This window comes from Phaethon aethereus, assembly GCF_964289735.1.
Source record: "Phaethon aethereus genome assembly, chromosome: 16".
NCBI classification, from domain to species: Eukaryota; Metazoa; Chordata; class Aves; order Phaethontiformes; family Phaethontidae; genus Phaethon; species Phaethon aethereus.
The window spans coordinates 18,035,644-18,059,777 of NC_138592.1; the positions used below are offsets into that span (position 1 = coordinate 18,035,644).

Consider the following 24,134-nt stretch of genomic DNA (forward strand, 5'->3'; position numbering starts at 1 on the left):
AGATCAAGAGATCCAAGCAGCCAGAAGGCTTGGGGCACTCTGCACATGGCACCTTATGCCCAAACTTCTGGTACAGATTCAGATATCAGCTTTAAACCTCCCTGCTGTCAGGGATCAGCTGCCCACTGCAATCAGGAGAGGTCCCCACTTGAAAGGGAGGGAGGTGCAGAAATGCAAATGCAACCTTGGATGCTACTGGCAGACTTAGCATTGCATGACTAATCCCAACACGCAGCTTTCTGCAGCAGACCTGCCTCCAGCAGGGAAAACACTTCAAAGGAAGAGAAGAGTAACACCAGGATGCCAGAGAATTAGAAATTGCTGCTTACTAAGGAACATACAGCAGTATCTGGAGGCTGTGGGGAAATCCATGCACTGTCTCTGGAAGACACTGTCCTTGCTGTGCTGAAGGTTTAATAGCAGCAGTGAGAACGCTGATCTGCCCGCCTAACACCACCCCTATGCAGGCTCCACCACACCTCAGCTGCTCAGACCTGCCTCTTCCCTTCTCTTCCCTTCCTTCCCCTTCCCTTCCCAGCCCCTCTGCAACTCCCGTGGGAATTTGGTGGGAAGAGCACGGGTGCCACAGTTGACTCCAGGCAGTATCAGCATTTCACGAGCGCACGACAATGCTGCTGCTCTGCCTGGAAGGGCACATCCAAGCACAAGAACTCTTCTTACTGTTGGGGGTCTTCCCTGCTTTCTTTAGACCTGGGCTGAACCCAGAGAGTGGGCAAAACTGGTATTCAGTCCCTGGCAGAGTGGTCTGGGAAGGACCTGGTATCAGGAAGCGGGAGTGCCAGCGCTGTGGAGGCTGCTCCGAGCATGGTCTCAGATGCTTTTCAGGAAAGCTGGTGTCAGCTCACGCTGCCCGTAGCAGAAAGGAGCCGCAAGACCGCTGGGGTTGCCCCTCCAGAGAATATGGCCCTTGTTATGAAGATGCCAAAGAGGTTGTTTATCTATTTGTTGTCAGGTGCGTGGCCTTCTTCTTGTCCCCATCCCCCATGGCGTGCTGGTTGAGCTCAGTACAGAGCTGGTCCCACATGCTGACCACATGCTGCTGTGCAGCTCTGAAGCTGCCTAAAGGAGAAGGTGAGGCGGATGGTGTGTGGCTCTAGTCTGCCAGGGCTCCCAGCTGTGGGATGTCTGCCTATCCAGCCACCACCAGCAGAAGCTCAAACACCTCCTCTCCCTGGGCTGCAGTGTGCTTCCACTGACCAGGGCAGGCCAAGGAAACCCCCTGCTTTGGTGAATTCCCTGCATGTTCACATCCCTCTACCAACAACCCTCACGCCTCCAACCGACAGTGTGCAGAGGTGAACCAGGCTGGCTCCATAGCAGTGGAATTATCCCCAATGAGGCAGCATCTCCCCCAGGACCAGCCCATGCCACAACACAGGAGTGATGTCCTCCTACCTGAAGCTAATTCTGCCTCCAGAAGTGAGATGGAGAGTCTCACTGCTCCAGGTAGCAGTTTCTCTCGGATGTCACAGCCCTTTCAATGAGCATCCAGTCCTGCAGCTCCAAGGAGGAGGGCTGCCCCCTCCTGACACACACTGGAAGGCCAGGAACCACTGAATCTGGCCTGGCATGTCCAAGGACTTCCTGGTGCTGAGCAGCCTGAGCTTTCCTGGAGTGTCCAGTCTTTGTCCTTGAGGTCATATGCTGGGAGATGCTCAGGGTGTGACAACAGAAAGGACAATGGCAGAAACCTAAATGGAGGGGAGAAGACTTCGGGCACCCAGCGAATCCCCAGAGCAATGTCTTGGACCCCAGGGCCAGTGGCTCAAACCAGCCCTTTGATGAAACTTGTGTCCAAGTGCACTATCAGCATGCGAAGAAAGGACATTTCTTTGCGCGTGTTCTCAAAGATAATGCGAGGATCATCAGACTGGCAGCGCAGGCAGTTGGGGGCCATCACCATGGCCAGGTTATTCACATCCATCTTTGTTCTGCCCACATTTGATGGCTGAGCAAAGATCTGCAGGTAATAAGAAGACATTCAGCTGGAGCAGTGGAAAAGGGCAAGAGACTCCTAACACGTGGCCTAAGAAGGGCTGCAAGGACAGCAGAGATGTGGCCTCCCTGAAGGACAATGCCCTGACAGCCACGCATTCACCAGGGAAGACCACCTCGCTCTGGCATAGCTGACAGCATGGGAGCCTCAGCAGACAGGGAACATCTTGCAGACCTCAACCTTTGGGACTGGCCCCATGCTCCAGAAGATCAGGAACACTGATTATTGCTCCCATAAGGGACAAAGCCAGCAGAGCCCCCTCCATCAATCCCACCTTAAATACAGGTGAGGGATCCTAAAACCCTGCTGATGGCCCACCATAGCTGTCCCACTAACTGTGCCCCACGTGCTTCAGGCTCCTGGCTGGCAGCGGAGTGCAGGACTGCGGAGGCTGCCTACCTGCAGGAAGTGTATCAGGTAACACAGCACCAGTCTGTTGAGCTCTGGCAAAAGCTGCACCACGGCCACAGCAGCATCGGGGTTCTCATAGTTGCTGATACACTCTTTGTAGAACTGCTGGGGGATCACGGGCTCCTCCAGCTCCCGATACCACAGCTTGAGAAGAGAGGCTGGGCAGAAAACAGGGTGCATGAGAACAGCTCTGGTTACCTCCCCACCACTTTCAGAGGCAAAGCTGGCAGTGAGACTGAATACCCCAGGAAATCAAGGGCAGAGAAGGGATTCTGCACTTGTGCTGTTTCACCTTATTTCAGTCTTGGCTCTGAACTTCTCAGGCAGCCAAACTGGCCAGTTACATGGAAATGCTGACCCTTTGCTACCTCCTCCTCCAGGAAGCAGCACTGAGGCTGCCTCAAGGAGAGGACAATGAGACCCTGGAGCTAGAGTGCTGCTCCTGAACGACTCCCAGCTGCTCTGCAGGCTGCCCAGCTTGCACAGCCTCACTCTGTTGGAGCCAGCTGGAGATGGAGGTCCTCCCACTGTCCCCAGTGTTTTACTATGGGCAGTATTTGGAAAGGCAGCAGAAAGGCACAGAATGAAAACCCAGCTGATGAAGACATCCAGTGTACACGTCCCCAAGCAGCAGCACCACACCTCCTGGGCTGCTCCTGTACCTCTCCCTCCACATTCTACCACGGCTGAGGCTGCAGCACACACTCCTGCTGTGTTCCCATACCTGGGATGTTGGGGTCACTGAGGCCGCTTGGGATTCTCCACTGATCCACCTGCAACTTCAACGCATTGACTTCATCTATGTCACCAGGTATCCTGCAAACAGAGACACAGCAAAGGTGATTTAGAGAGCAAGCAGAGCAATGTGCCTGGTGCGGCAGCTGGCCAGCAAACCGTGGCTCCGAACCTGCTTCCAGGGCGCCGGGCAGAAGGGATCCCACACCAGCGGCAGCTACAGAAGCAGATCCTCAGAGAGAACAGGTTGCCTGTTTTTAGACACAGCTTTAAAGTGGGGGTAGAAGCACTTGTCTCCTTCCCACTAGCTCAGACATCAACTATCATTCTGTACTCAGGAGTGATTATTTTCTGTAACTGAGCCTCTCTGCATCATGTTCAGTCCAAAGATAAGAAGTATCTCTGGCTAAATATAGCAAGATATTGGAAACCCTTACAAGGCAAAGTTGTCTTTTGCTACCTACCTTAAATAAAGTTTAGCTACTGAAAAACTAACACAAAGCTTAAATAAAATAAAAAACAAAAAACAAACCCAAGCTGGAATCCCCTATGTTTACCATACAGATTCTTTGTCTCTCTTGACTCCTCATGTCTTGTGCATCATCAAGGCTGATGTGCTGCATTTGATGAACCGCTCTGCCAGGGACCCAAGAGCTCATCCCTTCCTCGCACTGGCCAGCTACTACTGTTGAAGTTGATGAAAGTTCAATGCTTTGCCTGGGTACGTGCTATCCTAAGTAGCTGAAGTCACATCTATGCTGTCCCCTCTGTGCTAACGCATTTGCATGCATTAGCATTTAGCATACTTTAGGAGGCGATTTCTGAACCTGAGAAAGGTCAGTGATCCATGGCAGAGTGCTATTCTCAGGGAAGAGGAAGCACATGGAGGTCAATCTTGATTTCTCAGCTTTGGGAACTGACATGTGGGTGGCTCAAAAGTAACACAGCACCCCAAAACCTCACCTGAAAATCCCTTCGGTCTGTTCTCCCCCCAGAGCCAGGACCTGCTGCGATAGCTGTGTCTGCACCCAGGGCAGCTTGTTACCCGGGTACATGTCCTGCTGCCGCAGCATGATTTCCTCCAGAGAGCTGCCGAAGAGCGACGGCGTCATGATCGCATTCCTGGCATGCGTTATCTCTTCTACTGTTGGTTTACGGAGGCCCTGAGGACAGAGAAGAGCTCAGTGCAGCTGTGGCACAGACAGCCCACAGAGGAACAGCATCCTGGCAGCATGGTTCTCACTCTGCAGCCTCCACCTCCTAAAATCAGAAGGGGGTCAATTTATCAGGCCCAAGAGGAGCAGAGAAGCTGCTGCCTGTTGGCAGGAGACCGCTTGGGAGAGTTTGGGTTGTTTTTGCAGGGGATTCTGTGCCGTGTTGCACATTGGGGGATTACTCCAGCTGTAGCTCTTCCTGCTGGTGCAGGAGGAGGAAGGATGGAGCCAGCTCGTCCCCGGTCCCTGGCCGTGGTGAGGTCAGCAGAGGGCATGCATACGCTGGCCCAGCACCGGCTGAGTGCTCAGCCACTGGACAGCTGAAAAACAGCCCTTTGGGGGAGGGAATCCAGGTACGCCCAACTGCAGGGAAAGCTTCGCTCTCAGAGGTGCTAAAGCTCTCTGAAAAGCGGGCACTGGGACCTGTTGCTTCTGAAACACACTGACACTTGAAAGGGGCTTTGAATCTCCCCTGGCAGAGGTTCGGAGAAACGCAGACTGCTGTCACAGAGGCAACAGGCTGCCCAGCACAGTGGCCATTTGGCAGTGACCCTGTGGCCAAGCGGGAGTTGTAATGGGGGAAAGCTCTCGCTGACCCCTTGGAGGGCAGCAGCTGCCAGGGCTCCAGTTGTGTGCGATGCGTGTCTGGACGTTTCCTGTCCTGCCCCCGCGGGGATGCCGGAAGCCTTCACCCCTCCTGAGGTATTTCAGCTATTTGCTCGCTGTACACGGAGTCCAGATGGCTGGGAGGCCCCAGAGGGATTTGCAGAAATAAAAGACAACCGGATCTGGCTCGGAGACCTAGGATGGACAGGCTGGGAGTGCCTGCCAGCTTTCACAGATCCATGCAGAATTTTGCAGAGCAAAGGGAGCAGGGGGTTTCCAGATAACGCAGAGCACAGAGGGTCCCTGCTGCACCAGCCATCTCCACTGCCCGATTTTTTGAACTGGGAATGAACAACTCTGCAGTAAATCAGCTGCAAGACCTGGATCATGCTAGCTCTCAGTGGCAAAGGAAGACTCTTCTCTCACCTGAAGAAAGCAAAAGATGGGCAACCCCTGCACAGACAGCTCCTCTTACCCTGGAGACAGGTAAACATCAGGTTTGTCCTCCACGTCCCCAAGGCCAGGGAGCACCCAGCCCTGCGGCTGCCAGCAAGGCAGGCACTGCTGTCTGCCAGGATGATGGCAGGATCTTGGCAGCAGCCTTCTCCCACATATTCATGGGGAGACAAGCCCTGAGCAAGCCTCCCCTGCTCGCTCCATCTCCGTTTCACATCGCTGAATCAGTGGTGAGGTCTGAGAGTCACGGGACCGACTGCTCTGAGACCTGGGAAGCAGAGTGCCGTGCAGGCAGTCCACAGGCTGGGGCAGCCGCTCACCTTTTTGCCTCCAGTGACGGCCACTTTCTGGAGTTTCCGGTAGCAGTATTTGGCATAGGTGCTGATGGGCAGACCTGGCAGGAAGGAGAAATGAGCAGTCAGCCCACAGCACTGTGCACCCACCACACTGGAGCCCTTCAGAGAGCACCAGCACAGCAGTTCACACCGGCACAACAGCCACCCCCCTTTCGCACAGCCTGTTGTGTGGGCAGGGTGGAGAGACTGCCGAAACCTCCCACCAAGCGCCTGAAACCTCCCGGCTCTGCAGTCCTGCGGCAAGCGGCATCAGCGCAAGTCAGTGCTTGGGCTTGGAGAGATTCATCTTCCGAGTCAAGGCTCACAGCTCTGCACCTCCCACCCTGGCTCCTGCAGATCTCCCTCTCGCACAGGCAGCCTGACCCTGTCCTGACTCAACGCAAGGCGCCTGTTCGGCATTCATAGCCCGGGCACGCATGTGAGTGTGAGCCCTTGCTCCTGGTGGTGCAGCTGGAGTTACGTGCCTCACAGACACAGCGCTGGGTATTTACATATAGCCCGATCTCAGCCGAAGAGCACGCAGAGCCAGCCTCCTGCCAGGAAAGATTTCGAAGTGTTTCAAACAAATTGTTTATGATTCTAGAACTGCAGTTCTGGGCTAGTGAGAGAGGCGGCAGCAGCAGAGAGAGGTGTGTGGGGCTGGAGAACCAGCACCAGCCCAAAAGTGAGCTCAGGATGCAAGGACAGGCACGGGAAGGTGGCACGGTCTCTGTCATCTTCCCAGAGCCCTGCAGAAGGCTTCCTCTCTCTCTCCTGCCTGTGACCTCCTCCAACCCAACCGTGTACCATGAGGCTGGGGCGTGCTCCGTGATACGAGGGAAATCAGACACACTGGAGCTTGGGAGCTTCACCGCAAAAGCTGCAGCCCTCCACAAGAACAGCTGCTCTGGTTGCGCTTGGTTCAGTGAACTCTGAGGGTGAGCAGAGCCAGGATTCACAGAGCTAATCCCCCCATGACACCAAGAAAAATGTTTGCACTGACAGAGGACTGATTGCTGGGACAGTTTTTCCAAAACCGTTGGCCTTTTGTTCTTTTTCGAGTCAAGCCCAAATTGCTTGCTGAAAGCAGTGAATGGATCAGCCCTATTTGATTCCCTGCCAGGCTCAAAGCTTGCAGCAGAGTTCAAAATACTTGTGGCTTTTAAAATCTGCATTCCGGTCAGATGCTGCACATTTCAGATCAGCCTTTCACACATCGTAGGGCTTAGGTAAGCTGGTCAGGAACCTGGAGGTCCTCACATCCTCTTGATGCAGAGGGAGGACAAGCTCTTCCCAAGCAGAATAACAATTCACACAGGTGAGAGATCTGCTTTCCCCCATTCCCCTCTCAACCAAACCACAGTCCTTGCCTCCCCACAACAAAACAAGCACCCCCTGCCTCAACCAATCTGCCTGACTGTCGCAGCTGGAGCAATGCCGAAGGAGCAGCATCCCCTTCTCCCGCAGGCAAAGGGAAGGAAAGCCAGTTTTAACAATCTATCTCTCTTGGGAATATCTAAAGCAAAAACCTGCTAATCGCAGGCATGATTTATACTGGAAATGTCTAAGGATTAAAGAAAACAAAACCAATGAGCTGCTTTGTGATGCTTCACTATTTCAGATGCACCCTGATGCAAAGTGTCATCCACTTTACAAAGGAGAGAGTGGGAAAAATACTGGACTGTGTGTCCGCATCACAACAATTATACGGGAGGCAGCACATTCAAAACTAATAACAGGAAATGTTTTTTCATACTGTAATTAGACCATGAAACCCATAATCACCCCAAGAGTTTAAGTAGGTTTGCAAAGGAGCTGGTTGCCTTGAAAAGCCTGCACGGCTGACGCGTGGGCGCAGCCAGACACGTTTGCTTGAAGCCTGTTCAGTCCTTTCCCAAAAAACTCCCCAATCCTGGGAAAAGTGAAAAACCTACATCCTGCACTTTCTGCAGTGAGGCATCCTGCTCTCAACGACAACCAAGCTGCAGCCTCTGACCTAGCGGGGACTGTCAGGGTCACACATGGAGCCGACTGGATTTCAAGCAAATAAACTGAAAACTAAACTTGCCCCGTGCGCAAGGGGCTGGTCTGTTACTGCCACGGACCTGAACTGCCAAAAAAGCAGAGGGAGCCCTAAGGAACAAGGTGGCCAGTGCTCTGCTGCGGTGGGCACAGAATGAATGGCTCCCGCAGGGGCTCACAGCCCTCCTATGTAGCAGAAGTCATCCGCCCTGGCGCGAGTGCTCCCGGGGCACATGCAGAGCGAGATGTGTGAAGCGGATGAGGAGAGGGCAAGTGGTGAGCTGGAGAGGGAAACACAAGGGAGGCAAGCAGAATTTAGCTTTAGCCTGTGCTTTTCCAAACCAGCGACCTGACTCGACCACACGACTGCTTTAAAAATGCTCATCTAGAGACTGGCTCCTGGCATTTATCTCATCACGCACAGTCAGTTCTCCTAACAAGCGGGCCAAGAACTCCCTCCACTCCCCAGCTCACACCCCTTGGCACAGGGATGGGCAGCTTTGCCTACATGGGCTGGAAAGGGCTAATACTGAAGGCAATTCCACTTCCCTGAGCATGTAATGAACCTGTGAAATCCAAACTGATCTGTTATTTCCTGTGGTACCACAGTAGCCCCAGGAGTTCAGGAACAGAAGGCTACTAACAGCCCACACGGAGAGCAATAGTTTGCAAAGGAAAATATTTTTCCATGGGCTGGCCCAGAAATATATGCGAGGAGCTTCTTAAAGAACCTCTCCTTTTATAACAAGTTAAAATCCAGGTTGGGCGCACACAGGAACATACCTTCTGGAACAGACTTGAACACTCTCCTGCCAAAAAATGCCTTAAAAAACCCATCAAACGATGTGGATTCAGAACCTGGCCATGGGACACGTATTTTAGCACAGCAGAAGCTGTTGTCTCAGTATTGCTCCAATCTAATCTACTGCAGCCTCTCATGGACCTCAGCCTGGCACAGTCAGAGCAGCCTCTCAGACCTGGGCCCCGTCTTGCCGTGCTCTTTAGCACAGGGGTAGGTGCCTCCTGAACACCTCAGTTGGGCTTTGCACCAGTGCTGCTCTCCTGCCTTAGATCTGCCCAGGCACACCCATTTTACAGCAGTGGTTTAGCCATTCTTCCTCATGCCACTAGTGCATCCTTCTACATCCCAGCTCCAACACCATTCCCGATGCGGGAAATGCCGTGCTTCGTCAGCCCAAAGGGCCATACCAGTCAGCAGCCTGCATCTGCCACCAGGAGGGTAAGAAACAGATACAGGATGTCTGAAAAATTAGTATTCCCTTTCAAAAATCTCCCAGCTAACAGCGGATGGGAGATACCCTGACACAGTATTGCACCTGGACCATTAACTGTCAACTGACAGACCTCCCTTCCCTGAATTTGTCCCACTTCTTCCTAAACCTGTTTATGCTCCTAACATCCTGCTTTGCTGACTCTTAATGATTTAATTTTGTGCTTCAGGACAGAGTGCTCTTAAGCCTGCCCGCCCAACAACAAAACCAGGTGGTTTCCAATTCTTCTGCTATGACAAATGGTGAGAAATTTTCTTCCTCTCACTTTCCCGAGGCAACCTGCCACTTTCAGCCCACTGACCTTCCCCCCTCTTCTCTTCTCCAGGCCCAGCTCCTGTGCGGCTTCCCCACCGCACTCATCAGCCCTGGAGAGACCACAGGCAGGACATGCGGAGCGCGCAGAGCATGACTATGGCCAAGTGCTGGTTTGCTCTCTATCCCTTGTCTACAAGCTCCCAATCCTCTGCTTGGTTTCCGACTGCTTCCCTGTACCGTGTATCCATTTCTGGAAATTCATATATGGAATGCAAAATGGCTTTCCCTCCTTGAAACAGCTATGTAAGAGCCTGTTGCTGCACGTGCAGTTAGGGACATCTCCCCCATGTACAATACTTTGCCTTTGTTGACACGATTTTCTCCTCTGCTTGATCGCTCAGTTACCCACCCTTGTGAGATTCCTCTGTACCTTCAGTTTTTGCAACCCCGAATAATTTTGTACCAACACTGACCTGCCAGCGCATTACTTGCCTCCTTGTACAGACCCAAAGCCCAGCTTACATTCCTGCAGGATCAGCAGACAATTCTCCTTCTGAAAACACATCATTTATTTCTACCCATTATTCTTCTGCCTTTCAATGGGTTATTGATTCATGAAAAGATCTTGCACCACCTTCATAAGTCCCATAAACCCCCAGCGTTATCAGTCATTTGCAAAAAAGCTGGCTCAAGTGATCTGCCTGCCCTCCTGCCTCCTTTGCTGCTCCCCTTGTCATCTTTTCAGAAGTTGGCAGGAGTCTGCAGACCAGCTCATTTGTTCTAACGCTCCAGTTCACTGCCAGAGCAGCTCCTCCGTGTGTCAGAAAGCAGACAGGTCCAGCGCAGGGAACAGCATGTGACCTGTCACCAGAGTCCCAGCTGAGGCCACACAGGCACTTACTGGAACTTTATAAAGCTACCCTGGCATGCCTTTTTCATAACATTTCATAAAAATAAAATAAAATATAAAAAATTATGTATTTTTAGGTAAAAACTACCTCTATCTTCCTAAGCACAATGCCACACAGACAAGCAATTGCACAGAAGAGCCTGCTCAGCCCACAGACAGAGCACACCCTGTGCAAAGCAATCTCTGGGGACTTGTCCCATAAAGATTTCAAAGTTCCTCTGAGCACAAGCAAAATGACTCTTCAAAAGATCAGAATGGGCTGAACTCTCCTGGGCCTGAACAGGAAAGGAAAAAGACATATCCCTACCAGCAATATAATCCTTCTGTGCAATTTCAGGTCTGTGCTCCAAATCCCACTGGAGACACAGAAGCCATAGACGCTCTTACTGCAGGGGCTGTGACAAAGAGGCCTCCTCGGCCACTTCCCAGACTTGCAGCTGCCTCGGGGGAGCGCTGACACAAGGAAGCCGCCGCGGGAGAGCACAGCTGCGGTGTCCATGTTTCACATGCCTGCCTGCTGGCGTCAGGTAGGGTTCAGCAATGCAGGAAGCTGGACTCCAGCTCTCCCAGATTAAAAACACCGAGGCCACATGATATAAAGTGCTGCCTGATATGAATTCACAGGATTGGCTCAAGTTTCCTGAAAGCAATATAAAAAAAATTGAATGGACTTTGTCTAGTAAGACTTTAGCCAGATAAAGCATTATCCTGCAGCCAGCAGTTAAAACCTGAGGATGAACGAATATGTGAGCTCTTGTTCACTTGGCAGAGATGCTATTGCAAACCCTGGACTGCAGAGTCCAGGAAGTGTGGGCAAGGGGAAGCCAATATGGGAGAAAAAAAGGCAGTCCTCTGCCAGATAGCAGTGTCCTCCCTGAAGGTCCTCAGGTGGGGTGGTGGTTTACTACAACTGAGATGGGTTCTCCTCAACACACTGGCTTGTATGGCTTTTAGCACTGGACTGTGCCATAGGAAACTCTGTGGCATACACAGACAAGTTGAATTACAGGCCTAGGTCTGCATCCAAATTAAAATCCCTTTTCTCACATAACTGTGAGTGGAAGGGGTCCCCCTCTGCTGCCACACTGCCACCCATCCTGCGTGCTTCCCAGCTGCCACCCACACTGCTGATCCATGCTCTGGTCAAACCTCTCACACCAGCGACCTGCAGTAAAGTTTCCTGAATCTAAGTCTAAGCCCTTAAAAAAATGGTCTGATTTTCAATGCAGCTCAGCATTCCTGCATGTCTGAGGTCAGTGCTGCCCCCCCTCTCAGCTCCCTGCATGCTGTGCCTCCCTTTACCTTCATCCTCAGTGTTTTGTTTCCTCTTTTTCCTGGATTTTGAGTTCTTCTTGTTTTTCAGATCCATAAGCTCCTTGATGCGCTGGGCAACTGAAAATTCAAAAAAGGCTCTGGATTAATAATGGAATAATAATAATATTCCATAATAATGGAATGCTAAAATACCAAAGCCCAGAATTGCCCTTAGACATGGTAGCCAGCCTAACTATAGCACAAAGAGGTCTGCTCAGGGAAAGGTCCTGTACAACAGCCAGCTCTCAATGTACCTGAGTAGGGGGCCAGAACATCACACAACTTCTCCAAATGGCCAAACAGTTGAGAAGGGGTCCCAGGCAGCAAGCTTATACCTAAATAAACTTAGCGCCTAAATACTAGCAGAAGGAACAACCCACTCTAATACTTCAGATTACTCCTCCTTGGTGCCTGGACCCTGGTGCTGGCAGGCTGATTTTTCACTCCTGGGCCAAGCGTTGCTGGAGGGAATGGTTTTGGGGAGAAGTGACAGGGTTTGGGATCCTCAGGAAAACCCAAGCCAGTGCTGCACGTCCAGCAGTTCAGAGAAGGAACCCCATACTAAGGCTACAAGCATGAAACCAGAAGGCAAAGGTTGGTATTGCACTGCTGCTCTCCCTATGACCCAGCTCTGCTGCCGCACTCACTAGCAGGGGCAGAGGGGTGCTGGGGGCAGAGCTTCTCCACCTGCCCTGGAGATCTGTGGGGGCTTTAACCTGGGTTTGAAGCCCCAAGAGGAAATAGGTGCTCTGGTTTCTCACCTGAGACTGGACAAGACACAGTGAGCACTGCTGAAATAATGACAAATCAGCCAATACTCTCCAGGGCAGCACTGGGCTTTTTTTTTTGTTTTTGCACACAATGCTATAGCAATTTAAAATTGGGGTAATAACAGAATATATGCTGGGCTGGTCCCCAAGGCTTCTGAAAGACAGATAAATCGCATCTATTCACAACAAAAGCCAGCATCCTTCAGGATCCCTGACTATTTGCCAAGCTAAGATCTGTTCATAATGTTTGCAATGGCTCCCTTAAAAAATTCTGTATTAACATTTACGGTTTTATTTTTTCCTTTAAAATAACTCATGTCGTCAGAGAACCCAAAGAAACTCTGCCCTTCGTGGGTCCAAATCAGCTCTTTTCAGTGCTGATCTTGCCAGGCTGATCAGTGAGATGAGCACAGTCTAGGGCTGGCATTTCTTTGCCAGACAGAAGTGAGAACTGCAGGGAGATGAGCTGGTGGCAGCTTCATCCCGCCAAGGAAGGATGAACTCACCCAGCACATGGTGCTTTCTCTGACAGAAAGCACAGCACTGACTGGTGACTACCTGTTTTTTAAAAAAACTAGACAACCTTGAACAAGTGGCACAACCCACCAGAATGCTGGGGACAGAGCGAGTGTGAGTGAGGCACTTACTGTTTTCATCACTGTCAAGGTGGCGATAAATGTAACCTTCCAGATAAGACTGAAATTTGGGTGATGGGGAGAAAAAGGCCAGACTGATGGCCATCAGTTCCCAGCCCCATGCCAGACTTCGGTAGCATGTATTATCTGTTGTCTGCCGGATCAGTTGTATGTAGAGCTCATCCCGTAAACCCTGTGTGCTCCAGCACTTGGTGACTGTGACCAACGCCACGTGATTCCGGTCCATGCGAGTCTGACGATCTCCCATGTAGCTCTGCACCAGTTTGAACATCTCACACGCCTCTTTTTTGATGGTGCGGTTGCTAGTGATGAGCATTGGCTTTTTGATGGAGCCACCATTCCAAGACAGCATATTGGAGATGGAGATCCGTCGGCGGAAGATGCCCTGTGTGTGCATGTTCAGGTTTTTAGAAGCCCAGTCTGCCATGCTGCTCTGTGAGATGGGCTTCCGTAGAGTATTGTAAGGGAAATGATATCCTGTGCAGCTGCCAGGCTGGCTGCTGCTCTCCTGCTTGTGGTCCAACTCTATTGTCCCGGGCTACAATGAAGAACAGACGTGTTAAAAGCAGCTTAGATAACTGCTCACCCTGCTAGGAAAATTATCAACGGTGAGTCATGAAGCAGCAACTGCAAAGTGGTGAATCTGTACAAAATATGATTTTGTGCAGAATCCATGGCTGCCATACGTACTTCTGCAAGAGCCTGGCTAGCACAGTCGCACGCTGATGCTGTCCCCAAGGGAAGCGCTGGGCCATGGCGTAACAGGGCTGATTGTCCAAGCTGTCCCAGAGCTCCAGGGGACAGCCCAAGCAGGAGCTGGGCTGACTCCCAAAGCAGCAATGCAGCTCTGTGGCACCAGGCACACACCAAGGAGCCAAGTTTCTCCCTGCTTTTCACCTCTCACTTCCTGCGGAGCCACAGGAGCCCAGGAGGTGGGTGGGTGGGGAACACTAGGAGGTGGCAGAGACTAGACAGCCACAGCACTATTAGCACTGTTTCCTCCTTGCCTGGAAACAGTGGCTCCTAGAATCCCACAGCTGGTTCCTGCCTTTACTATTTTTCCAAGTTTTACAAAAAAAAAAAAAAAAAAGACAAGACTAAATCAACATGGCTAGCGACTATCAGGAACTGCTGAGCTGAGCTTTGGGCAGCCTATGCCTGGACAGTCTCTGCACTGAGGCATTCAAAACATGTATCTCAATTCCACCATGACCTTCCTAATGGAAATATTGGCCAGACACACAAATGGGACAGGAGAAGCTAAGAGAGACACAGTGGAGTATGGGCACAGCTCTTGTAATGGCAAGGCTGTCACCCAGGTAGAATAAATCATTTTTGAGTTGGTGAAGTGAAGGAGATAGGACATCTCATCAGTCAACTTCCACCAGTAATGGAGCTGGCTCTAACCATACCCCACAGACACACCATGACCTCCTGCCGAACAGGAGTCCTCAGCTGGTCCTCAGCGTCCGCGGGGAGGATACAGGCTGTGGCTACAGACCTAGCACTTCTGTGAGTACCGGTGCATAGGACTCGGGGACACCTCTGCGATGGGCTCCCTACCATGTTTTCCTATCCAAGACAGGCATAACAACCTTCCCCAAATTAAATCAGAATTGTTTTCAAGTACTGGGTTGTTTTTTCTTAGAGAACTAGGGATAGTTGCTCCCCATGCACAGTCTGCAGTGACCAAACTCAATTTGCTCCAGGGACAAGTCCACTGATTACAAGTTTACAGAGATAAGGAGCAGAGACAAAGACCTTCCTTCCTCCCAGACTTTCTACGCATTTTTTACATGCAGCCCTTGTCCATCCTTCTTCCCCAGCAATCGCTACAGATGATGTGTAATAACTACTTCTGAGAATAAGACACTTATTTTGCCTATCCAAAATTCTCTTTTTTGGATGGAAGCGGCAGCCTGGGACACATATTGAAATCAAACACCCAAAAAGTTGGTTTAGGAAACAGACTTTTTTGTTAGACTTGAAATTCCCACATACAGCAACTAAGAGCTAAAGAGCCCACATTTTGCTCTGCGTTCTCCAAGGAGATCTCCAGCAAGTAGGAAATAGTCAAACAAGATGACCTTGAGGTTTTTGGTTTTTAAAGGAAGACAAAGAAACAGAAATCCTGTAAATTTTGTTTTTGCAGTGGAAAAAGTGAAATAAAACATGCATTTTCCTTCTCTGCAGATCACCTTTAACTTGGTGTGTGCCACCTCTATTCCAGTCCTGGCCTACAGTCAACCCCAAAATACACATTATTTCTTAAACGTTTAGAGCAAGTCAGTGTTTTCTCCTTAGTAAGGAGGAACTGCTGAACTCACAACAGAGGCTTGTGCCGTCCAACCCTTCCCTATCTTACACCCAGCATGTACATACATGTGGATGACAGGATTAACACGTCATGCTCTACCTCTTATTGTCAGCCTGGGGCACAATCATTTCTCCTGCTTTTCTACTTTGTTTTGTTTTTTTATCCCTTGAGTTACCCCCCTACCTCCTCACCCTCTCTGAATTCACTCAACACACTGCCTAAAAATCCTTGCCTGCAGTTCTTCTCTGCCATCTCCTTCCTTGGTCTCCTTCAATCCACCTTCCATGCCCAGGGCTGGTTTTCCTCCTACGACCCTAATTGGTCCTTCAGCCTGTTACTTCTGAGGATCTACCTCCTCATACTCTCTAGAGGTTCAGCAGGCTCTTGGTTCTCTCCTCTCTGGAGTTTATCTCTCAAATCTTGTTCACACAGCTACCCATTTATTATCTTTGTGCTGACAGTACACACCCACCTCTGCTCAGCTTGTCCTAGAACTTCTGCCCACCCTCCTCAGATAATGCATTTCCTTGTCTCCCACTTCTCCTCTCCAACACAGAGGCCCAGCACAGGACATTGCTGCTGACTCAAGCCACAAGCTGCCATTTTCAAGCGAGGCAGCAATTTTGCTGCCGTATTCTCTGCAATTTCCTCCCCTCCTTACTTGGACTCTTACATCTCAGAGCATTTCTGCAAATAGAGTATTTGTTGACTCATGCCTTTACCACAACATCCATCTCCTTACATCTTCCACTTTATTCTCCTTCTCCATCCTACCACACATGAATTACTTTTCTTCATTTTCAAGGCTCTTCACAACCTACCCTCAACGCACCATCTCTTGTGCATAATCAGGACATCAAGTATCAGCTCTCCCTGTCAATGCAATGAGGTGTAACACATCCTGAAGACCAGGTAGTGGTCTTACAACAAGTCTAAAGAGGCTGTGAAATGAAACTGCTGAACTATTAACTGTAACTTGTGAGTCATGTAAGCTCAAACTGTTCCTGTGCCTGAAAACTGGAAAACGCGGGAATGTGACATCATTTTTAAAAAAGAGTTCCAGGTGAAAGCAAGGCCCTATTGATCAGAAATTACAATAAAGAAGAGAAAGCACATATATATATCTGATGGAGTTGGGAGGTGTCAGCCTGCCTTTTAGAGAAAAGTTACACCTCACAGGTCTACTGGAACAATTTGAAATGGTCACGGAGCTTTGCCAAGTTTCTTCATGAAAGGTTGTGGACTAGTTAAACAGGAGAAAAGACAGAACAAAGGGTTAAAATATATAGCCACTTTTCACGCTGAAGGATTGTTATCATCAGAAGAGATGCAGAGACTCAGGCTGTTCAGCAGGAGTGAAATAACTGGAAGAGTAAGCAAAGAGAAAAAGGACAAGACCTTCACGGGATATAAAATTCCCTATGTAGATCAAAAATCTCAACTAAAATCATGATGCAGGAGGTTCCTTCAAATCCAAATAGGAGAAAAGATGATAAACGAAATTCTGCAGAAGTGCTGTTTTATAGAGAAAAACTATTCCTCTTGTGCAGGAATACTAATAGGCTTTAAAATAGCTATTTCCAACACGAAGATGCTAGGGTCACTGTCACTGGTTTTCCGAATATTTCCATTCAATGCTCAGGCACGACTGGAAGGGAGAACAGAATGTGAAGAACTACTAGAAAAAGAAGAGAGAGAAAAAAAGAGAAAACGCTGCCATGTGGCCATGCAAAACCTGACACCTGTGTCCTGTACCCCATTAACTCTGTCCATCCCAGTGCAGAAAGAACATGTGAGGGCAAGGGCTACCAAAGAAGACACAAGTATCAGTAAAATGATCAGGCAGTAGATTTACCCAAATAACACAGCAGAGCTACCTGCAGTGCTGAGGGATTGTTGGACATGAGCCCTTCCACAATTCCCCCTCCTTTCACGCCACTGGCCTGAAATGGGGTCTCCAACTGCAAAGCTGTTAAGCTTTGTGACCTCTTCGCTATTCTGCAGGCACAGACATGTTCTGCCTGCAGCACATCCACTAAAACCACCCAGGAGCAGATCAGGTACTCGGCTCTGCACCACCACAGTCCAGCAAAGACATGCGATTTAACCTGGTGTAGATGGGGAGGTACCTGCGAGGAGCGGCGTGTAGCATCTGACGAAGCCAAACTTGTCTGGCTGGTTACATTCTTTTCTAAAGAATCTATTTTCTCAAAGGCCCTCTTTTGCCTCACTGTGTCCTGCAGAGCAGCCACATCGCTGGGAAAGCTGCCCCTGCTCTCCAGGCCCTGTCTATACAGAGACCTATTACTAGCTGAGACGTCATCCCTTGAGCTCCGGCTGATACATTTTTTCAAGTGGTCGGACTGAAATCTGACTTTGCTGCTTTCTGCTGGGATGCCACTCTCCAGACTTGCAGCATCGAGGCTGGCTTTGCTTCCCCTGCAAGCTGCCGACCTGCCCACCACAGCACGCATCTCAGCAATCAGCTTATCATTCAAAGCCGTGAGCTCGCTGCTGCTGCCCACAGAGCCAGGTCTTCCTTGACCTGTCCCTTGCCTCCTTCCTTTCCTTTTTCTCAAGCTTGGAGAAGGGCCAGTTGAATAGCCAGAATCCTGATGGCTTATACCCATTGGGTACTCTTGAGATTGCAGGCTGTTCTGCCGACTGTGGTGGGCTTCCATGTTCTTGAGGACATTGGCTTCCAAGATCCTCCAAGACTGCTTGAAGCTGTCCTTTGAAGTAAGCTGACCAGGCAGTTTAGTAAAGGCATCAGCTGTTGCAGCAGAAGAGTGGGAGAGTTTGGAAGACTGGTCAACATTGACCATGTGTTTTATATATTCTCTGCCAGCTGGGCTATATTCAGTAGAAGAAGGATTTCTTGCATGCTTCTTTGCAGCTTGCTGCTGCTGCATACCTGGATGCTGTAATAATTTGGTTGGTTGCAGCTGCTTTTTTAAGCTATTGCTTGGTGATCTTGGTGGAGACATCCCACTCATACTGACACTTTCAGTGTCCATATCTACTGGTGGCTCATCATAAATTGGAGACTCTAAAGATGGCTCATCGTATATAGGTGCAGGGGAGGCATACTTGGGTGATGCAGGCTGGGGGGTTCCTGTCTGGCTCCTTGGAGGTGTTTGAGAAGTTGAAGTTGGACCATTCATCAGAACTAGGCAAAATCCACCGTTATCCGTCTTTTTGATCTGCATAGACTGCTTTGTTTCTCCTGTAGGCATCTGCTTTTTGGCTCCAGGGCTCTGGGACGTGGATTGAAGCTGAGCATATATGGCTGGTTCTGGAAGAGATTTTTGGCTGTTGGCCTCTGGAGCACTCTGCAGCTGAAGCAAACTGTTTGAAGAGCTCTGTATCTGCCTCAAACTGTTCACTTTGACCAACATGGCTGCTTTCGTGCCTGGCAGAGGCTGCCAGTGGGTTGGAGTCTCCCTAAAGGAAGAAAGATACAAATACAGGGAATTATTTAAGAATTATATTAACTGAAGTATCCTCTACTTCTACTCAAATACCAGATTGTTAGTCTCAAAGTGCCTGGAGAATTCCCAACCAGTTATATCAGCTTCTCATTGTTTTTTCCCGGAGATCCCCCTTCCCAAAACAGAAACATATAGTTGTTACACACATTTTCTGAGTCATGAACAGCAGAACAACGAGATGAAACAAGTTCATCAGTTCATCATACTATAACCTGTCTGGTATCAGCAGCACCGAGATCGGAAACAACCTACGCTTCCCAAGGCTCATTAGCCAGCACGAAACCCAGAATGACCAGCCAAAGACCAGTAAGCTATTCTGGGCCACCTAAGCAGTGAGTTGGAAAATAATCCCAAGTTTCTGCCTTCGGATTGTCAAGCTACAATGACAGTCCTTCCAGACGACGTTATTTTTTTCATCTAAATTTCCACATGCGTGTTTATTTTGCAGAAAAACCTGAGGTCTATGGGAGGTGTATGGGGGCAGATGTCCTTGATTCACAGGATGTGTTTTACACTCCCACACAATCCACCAAGCCTCTGTGTAGACCATCCTCCCAGCCTGGTCCAGATGCCCTCAGATTTGGTTCCCTTGGCCAAACCTACTGGCTCTGCTCAGCTCTCATGGCTGTAAGATCTTCCTCTGCTAGGAGTATCCTCTGACCCGTGGTTGTATTCGGGATCCACCACAACTCAACGTGCCCACTGCAACATCCCAGTTCCAAAGGCACATTCTGCAGTGTAGTAACAACCTGCTGCCAGGCTGCAGCTATAGCTGGTCTGCATTTGTGAGTTCTGAGGAAAAGCAAATGGCAAGGCTATTAAACCAGCTGCCTGAGCTTCCAGGTCTTCAAAGGCACCACTGTCCCCAGGAAGGTCCCCTTGAACGTGGCCCCATTTTGTCCCCTCCCTCCATGTATCCGCTACCAGCCGTCGCTGGGTAAGATCTGGGTGCGTGCTACATGTGGCCTATCTGCGACAGGAGATGCTCCCGTAACACTTTCACAGCCATTTTGCTCTGTTTGAACCTTAATACTTGTTCTCCATCCTGCAGGGCTTGACCTGTCCTCCATGGCCCCTGCGCTGGCAGACTGACCCACCTCTACCATATGCCCAGAGCTGCTTCTCGGTGATGCTGCCCCTCCTGCTTGTGCCTTCCCCGCCAAGCCCCAAGATATCCAGACATCCCAACCCTCTTTCGCTCTGCTTCTGCTCTCCAGAGACCTTTCATGTCCCGGGTCCCAGCCCCCTCCTTCAGCACAGCTTCCCTGGGGGTGCCCTGCCTGTCCTCCCCGCCATGGCTCTCCCACCGGCCGGGTGCATCTGTACACACCCTGCTCTCCCCACACCCCACCCCAGCAAGACATGTCTGCCCCACAGCAACAGCCTCACGTCACTGTGGATGCCCTATTTCACCTGCTCCCCCCCAGTTACATGCCTCTGCCCCACACCCAATATCCCATGTCCACTCCCACTCACTCCACTCCTAAGGGGGTGGCGTGCTCCTTCCCCATCCACTGCTTACCACACTTGTGGCAAAACATGCTCTCCAACGGCACTGTATCCCTGCACGCCGGCGCCGGGAGAAGCACGGGTGAGGCCAGCGCTGCCCTGCCACGGGCGCAGCAGCTGGCTCCTGGCCAGGGTTCAAAGGCCCCCGCCACCTCACACCACACGACTGCCTTTGCAGGGCCTGGCTCCTTCCCCACGACAGACACGCAACTCTGCCTTGTGCAACTACCCAGGTGACTGGAGAGGGTTTGAGAAAGGGCCGCCGTCCTCTGCTTCCCATGCTGGGGTCCCCCTTGTTCCAGGGACCTCTCCCAGCATCTCCTGCTAAGGCACAAAGGGTTTTATTTTAAGGGAGCTCCTGACACTACTTCAAGATGGAGATGCCACCACCATGAGACCACCTCCCACTCACAGCATTGCAGTCCAGAACTGACCCGAACCCTGCCCTAAGAGCAGCTGCTTGGAAAATACTGAGGGATTTGGGATTGGCCTCTCTCCACCTGCCCAAGCTGCCTTCACACACAGCCCCTGCTCTCCTGCTCCTGTTCTGCCATCGTGGCTTGTCCTCTGCGTGCTTATTCCCGGAGGCATGACGCCTGGAGCAGGGGGGTGACGCCAGCAGCGCCAAGCGAGGATGCAGGCAGGGAACAGCCAGGGGTAAGGCAGGATGGGGGTGGCATTCGCGAAGACATGTGGCCCTGCAACCCACCAGACGTCCCTCCCTGGGGTCCACAGGGACCACTCCTCGCACCGGTGTGTCCCTGCTGCACACAGCCAAGCCCCAATGCCAGGCGCAGGCGCTGCTGCCGGCTGTTCCTCGAAGAGCTCCTGGACTAACAGGAAGAACCAGAGCAGCAACATTTGGTAGGCTTTTAGATGAGTATTTCTGACACCCCTCTACCTACCCCTCCGCTTGGCTGTACCAGCAGCTCGTTTTGTGGTAGGGAAGTGGGACTGGTACAGAGCCGTGTCAAGGACAAGCAGGACAGAGCCGCTCACGGGCTCCTGACTCGGCAGGCAGGCCCAGAGTGATCACAGGGGAGTGATTTTAACTCAGTGCTATGGCCGGAGCAGCATTGCATCTGGACCAGCACTATCTAGCTGTTGGGTCCCGGGGGAGAAAGAGCCGCAGTCCCTGAGCTGCAGGAGTGTCCCCCTGCCTCGAGAGACCCCCAGCTGTAGCAGGGCTGGAAAACAGCCCTGTGCTCTGCGGGAAGGTGCTGGACCCCATGTCCCATGAGCCACCTCCTGAGGTTATTCCTCTCCCCGACCTACAACACTGCACCTCCAGCCAGCTCTGCATGCAGCTGAACTATGCACTCAGCGAACGCTTGGCAGACCCCCCTCTGTCAGGCACAGTATGACCAGACTCATCCCCTCGCACAGGCTCAGAGCGTGCCGGTACCGCCCAGCATCGGCGGTCCCACTAGTGCCCACCACTCCGGCGCTCACCAAACCCCACCAACCCAGAGTGGCAGGAACCCAGCCCGAAGCTCTGCCACCTCCTCGCTCAGCTCTGGGCCGCAGCGAGGAGCCTCTCCACGCCCCCCCAGAGCAAGCAGTGGCACCACCTCCTGCCCGATCAGTCATATCAGCGCCCGTCGTGATTCAAATGGCAGTGCTGGGCATGTCCCAGTCTGTACCTGATCGGGTGAGGGATTTGAGGGAAAATGAGGAATTTGATCTGGAAAAGAAAAGCGGGTGCTGTGCTTGTGGCCTCCCCCAGAGGACCAGCTGCCTACCTGCGACCCGCTGCCAGTCTGAGGGAGATGGGCGCCCCAAAGCGCGACGGGGCGGGAGGACGCCCCACACCTCGGCCCTGCACGGGGCGGGAGGACGGGGTGGGGCCTCGGCACGGGCTTGGCCACGCGGGTGGGACGAGGCAGGGAGTGGCAGGAGCTCTGCACTGGCATGGGGCTCTCCCTGCGCCTGCTCCATGAACGCCCCCAGACCAGCCAGCAGGACAACAGGACGGGTTAGACAGACAGCCACGGTAAGGCAACGAGGCAAGGCATTCTGCCATGAGCAGCAAGCCTCCCCACAGCAGGTTTTTCACACTTGCGGTCCGCTCCCCAGTGGGCAACAGGGCCAGAGAAATGGGCTCGACTGCCTCCGCGAACTCATGTTCCCTCCTTTGGGTTGAGAGGCAAAGCTCCCGTTGGGACCCAGCCCACCCTGGAGTGTTTCAGGCCAACCGCTGCGAACCCACAGAGCTGGCAGAGCCCGGGGCACTCAGGCAGCTCTCGGGATGACAGCACTGGGACCTTTTGCATGACGGACATGCAGGGTGGCCAAGCAGGGTGGGCTGCAAAGGTGCAGTCAGAGGTGGGAGAGAAGCAAGGCCACCATGCCACTGCTGCTCCCCGGCTGCGATTCGGGATGCAAAGACCCATGTACCCAAGCATTTACCAGGGGTTCCTCTGTACCTGCTGGGTATTAGCACCGCCTCAGCAAGCCCCAATGCCTGCTGTGTGCCCACGGGCACTCCTACTTCAAAGAGATGGTATTGCACCCAGGAACTTTGCATTCAGGGCTGGCAGAGGACTCAGGCATGTTCCTCATGCCATGGTAATGTCCTTGCATGGCTCTGCTGGGATATCCAGGGAGGTCTCACAGGGCTGGAGGAGACAGGGGAGCTGTGCCGCTCCAGTATCACTGAGGGCAAAGGGAGTGGAGCTTCAGCCTGACCAAGGCCACCACACTCCCCCTTACCAGGAGGATAGTAAGTGAACATGATGAAGTGAAAGCTCTAAATGTGTGCTGTATCTCACTTCACCTGTCACTCTCATCTTGGACACAACATGTCGTCTCCAGCCTCCACAGCCGCCAGAAATCAGAGGAAAGAGGCACCACCACAGAGAAGACAAGGCTTTTTTGAAAGGAGCATTTCCACAGCCATGAATGATGTCTTGAGGCCAGCTTCTCTCAACCTCATCCCCAGGGTGCTGAAAAGACTGAGCAAATGGGGACTTCCTGACTTCCCAGCATGGAAAAAGGTTCAGCCTTGTCCTTCTGAGCAGTGAAAGCCCTGAGGGAAAGCAAAGCCGGGATGGAGAAACGTCCCAACATAGCCGCTCGGCCATGCTCTTCAGCAACCAGCCGAGTCCCCAGAGACGGTTCCTTCGAGGAATGCTTTCAAGTAGCTCCAACATAAACAGCACAACCCAGCACTGGCTTTCCCAGCCCGCACCCAGTTCCAGCAGGCCCAGCATATCCGGCAGCTCTTCCCAGGCTCCAGAGCTCCATTGTTTGCTCCTCCATCCCAGAAGCCTAGAGAAAAGGCCCTGCACCTCACCACTGCCCTTTCCAGCAGTCATTTTCCCGGTGCTTTGACAGAGGTGAATGAACAGGGATGTCTGTATTTCACTGGCACTGCTGCTGCTGCCTCTGGTACCCATGCCAGAGGCAGGGATGGAGACCCCGTGGGGGTGACCCGCACAAACCCAGGTCTGCACATCCCTGAGGAGAGCTCTGTGGACACGTGCAAAGCGCATTGTGTTTGTGCGCCCTTCCCCAAGGCCAGTGGCATAAGATGGAAACAAGCCTATATTAGGATGGTGTTTCTTGCCCGATTATAAAGAACTTAATATTGGCATTACTTACACTGGGCCTCAAGAGACATAAGCCCTCATAGCTACCTTCACAGGCTTCATGTCACACATCCTCTCTAACTCCCCTTCTAGCATACCTTCCTGGCATAGTAAGACCCTTCCCCTTCTCCCTCCCAGCCCAGGATGCTGAGCCGTGGGGAAGGCAGGCAAGGAGGGGATGGGCAGCACAACCTGATGCCCATGCAGAAAGGACCCACGCCTCTCCTGTCCTGT

At 51.7% G+C, this 24,134-nt stretch overlaps 1 protein-coding gene across 1 annotated transcript in view; it reads right to left on the minus strand.

Moving 5' to 3' along the window:
- Nucleotides 1-1,786: 1,786 nt before the first annotated feature.
- Nucleotides 1,787-24,134, minus strand: part of LOC309410908 (rho GTPase-activating protein 39-like) — a gene marked incomplete at both ends in the record, with an annotated part of 45,608 nt that continues 23,260 nt past the window's right edge. Inside the window, 8 exon segments of the mRNA XM_082007401.1 lie at nucleotides 1,787-1,981; nucleotides 2,417-2,586; nucleotides 3,153-3,244; nucleotides 4,127-4,326; nucleotides 5,760-5,833; nucleotides 11,556-11,645; nucleotides 12,985-13,531; nucleotides 17,440-18,754. Coding sequence (XP_081863527.1) covers nucleotides 1,787-1,981; nucleotides 2,417-2,586; nucleotides 3,153-3,244; nucleotides 4,127-4,326; nucleotides 5,760-5,833; nucleotides 11,556-11,645; nucleotides 12,985-13,531; nucleotides 17,440-18,754 — 2,683 coding nt within the window.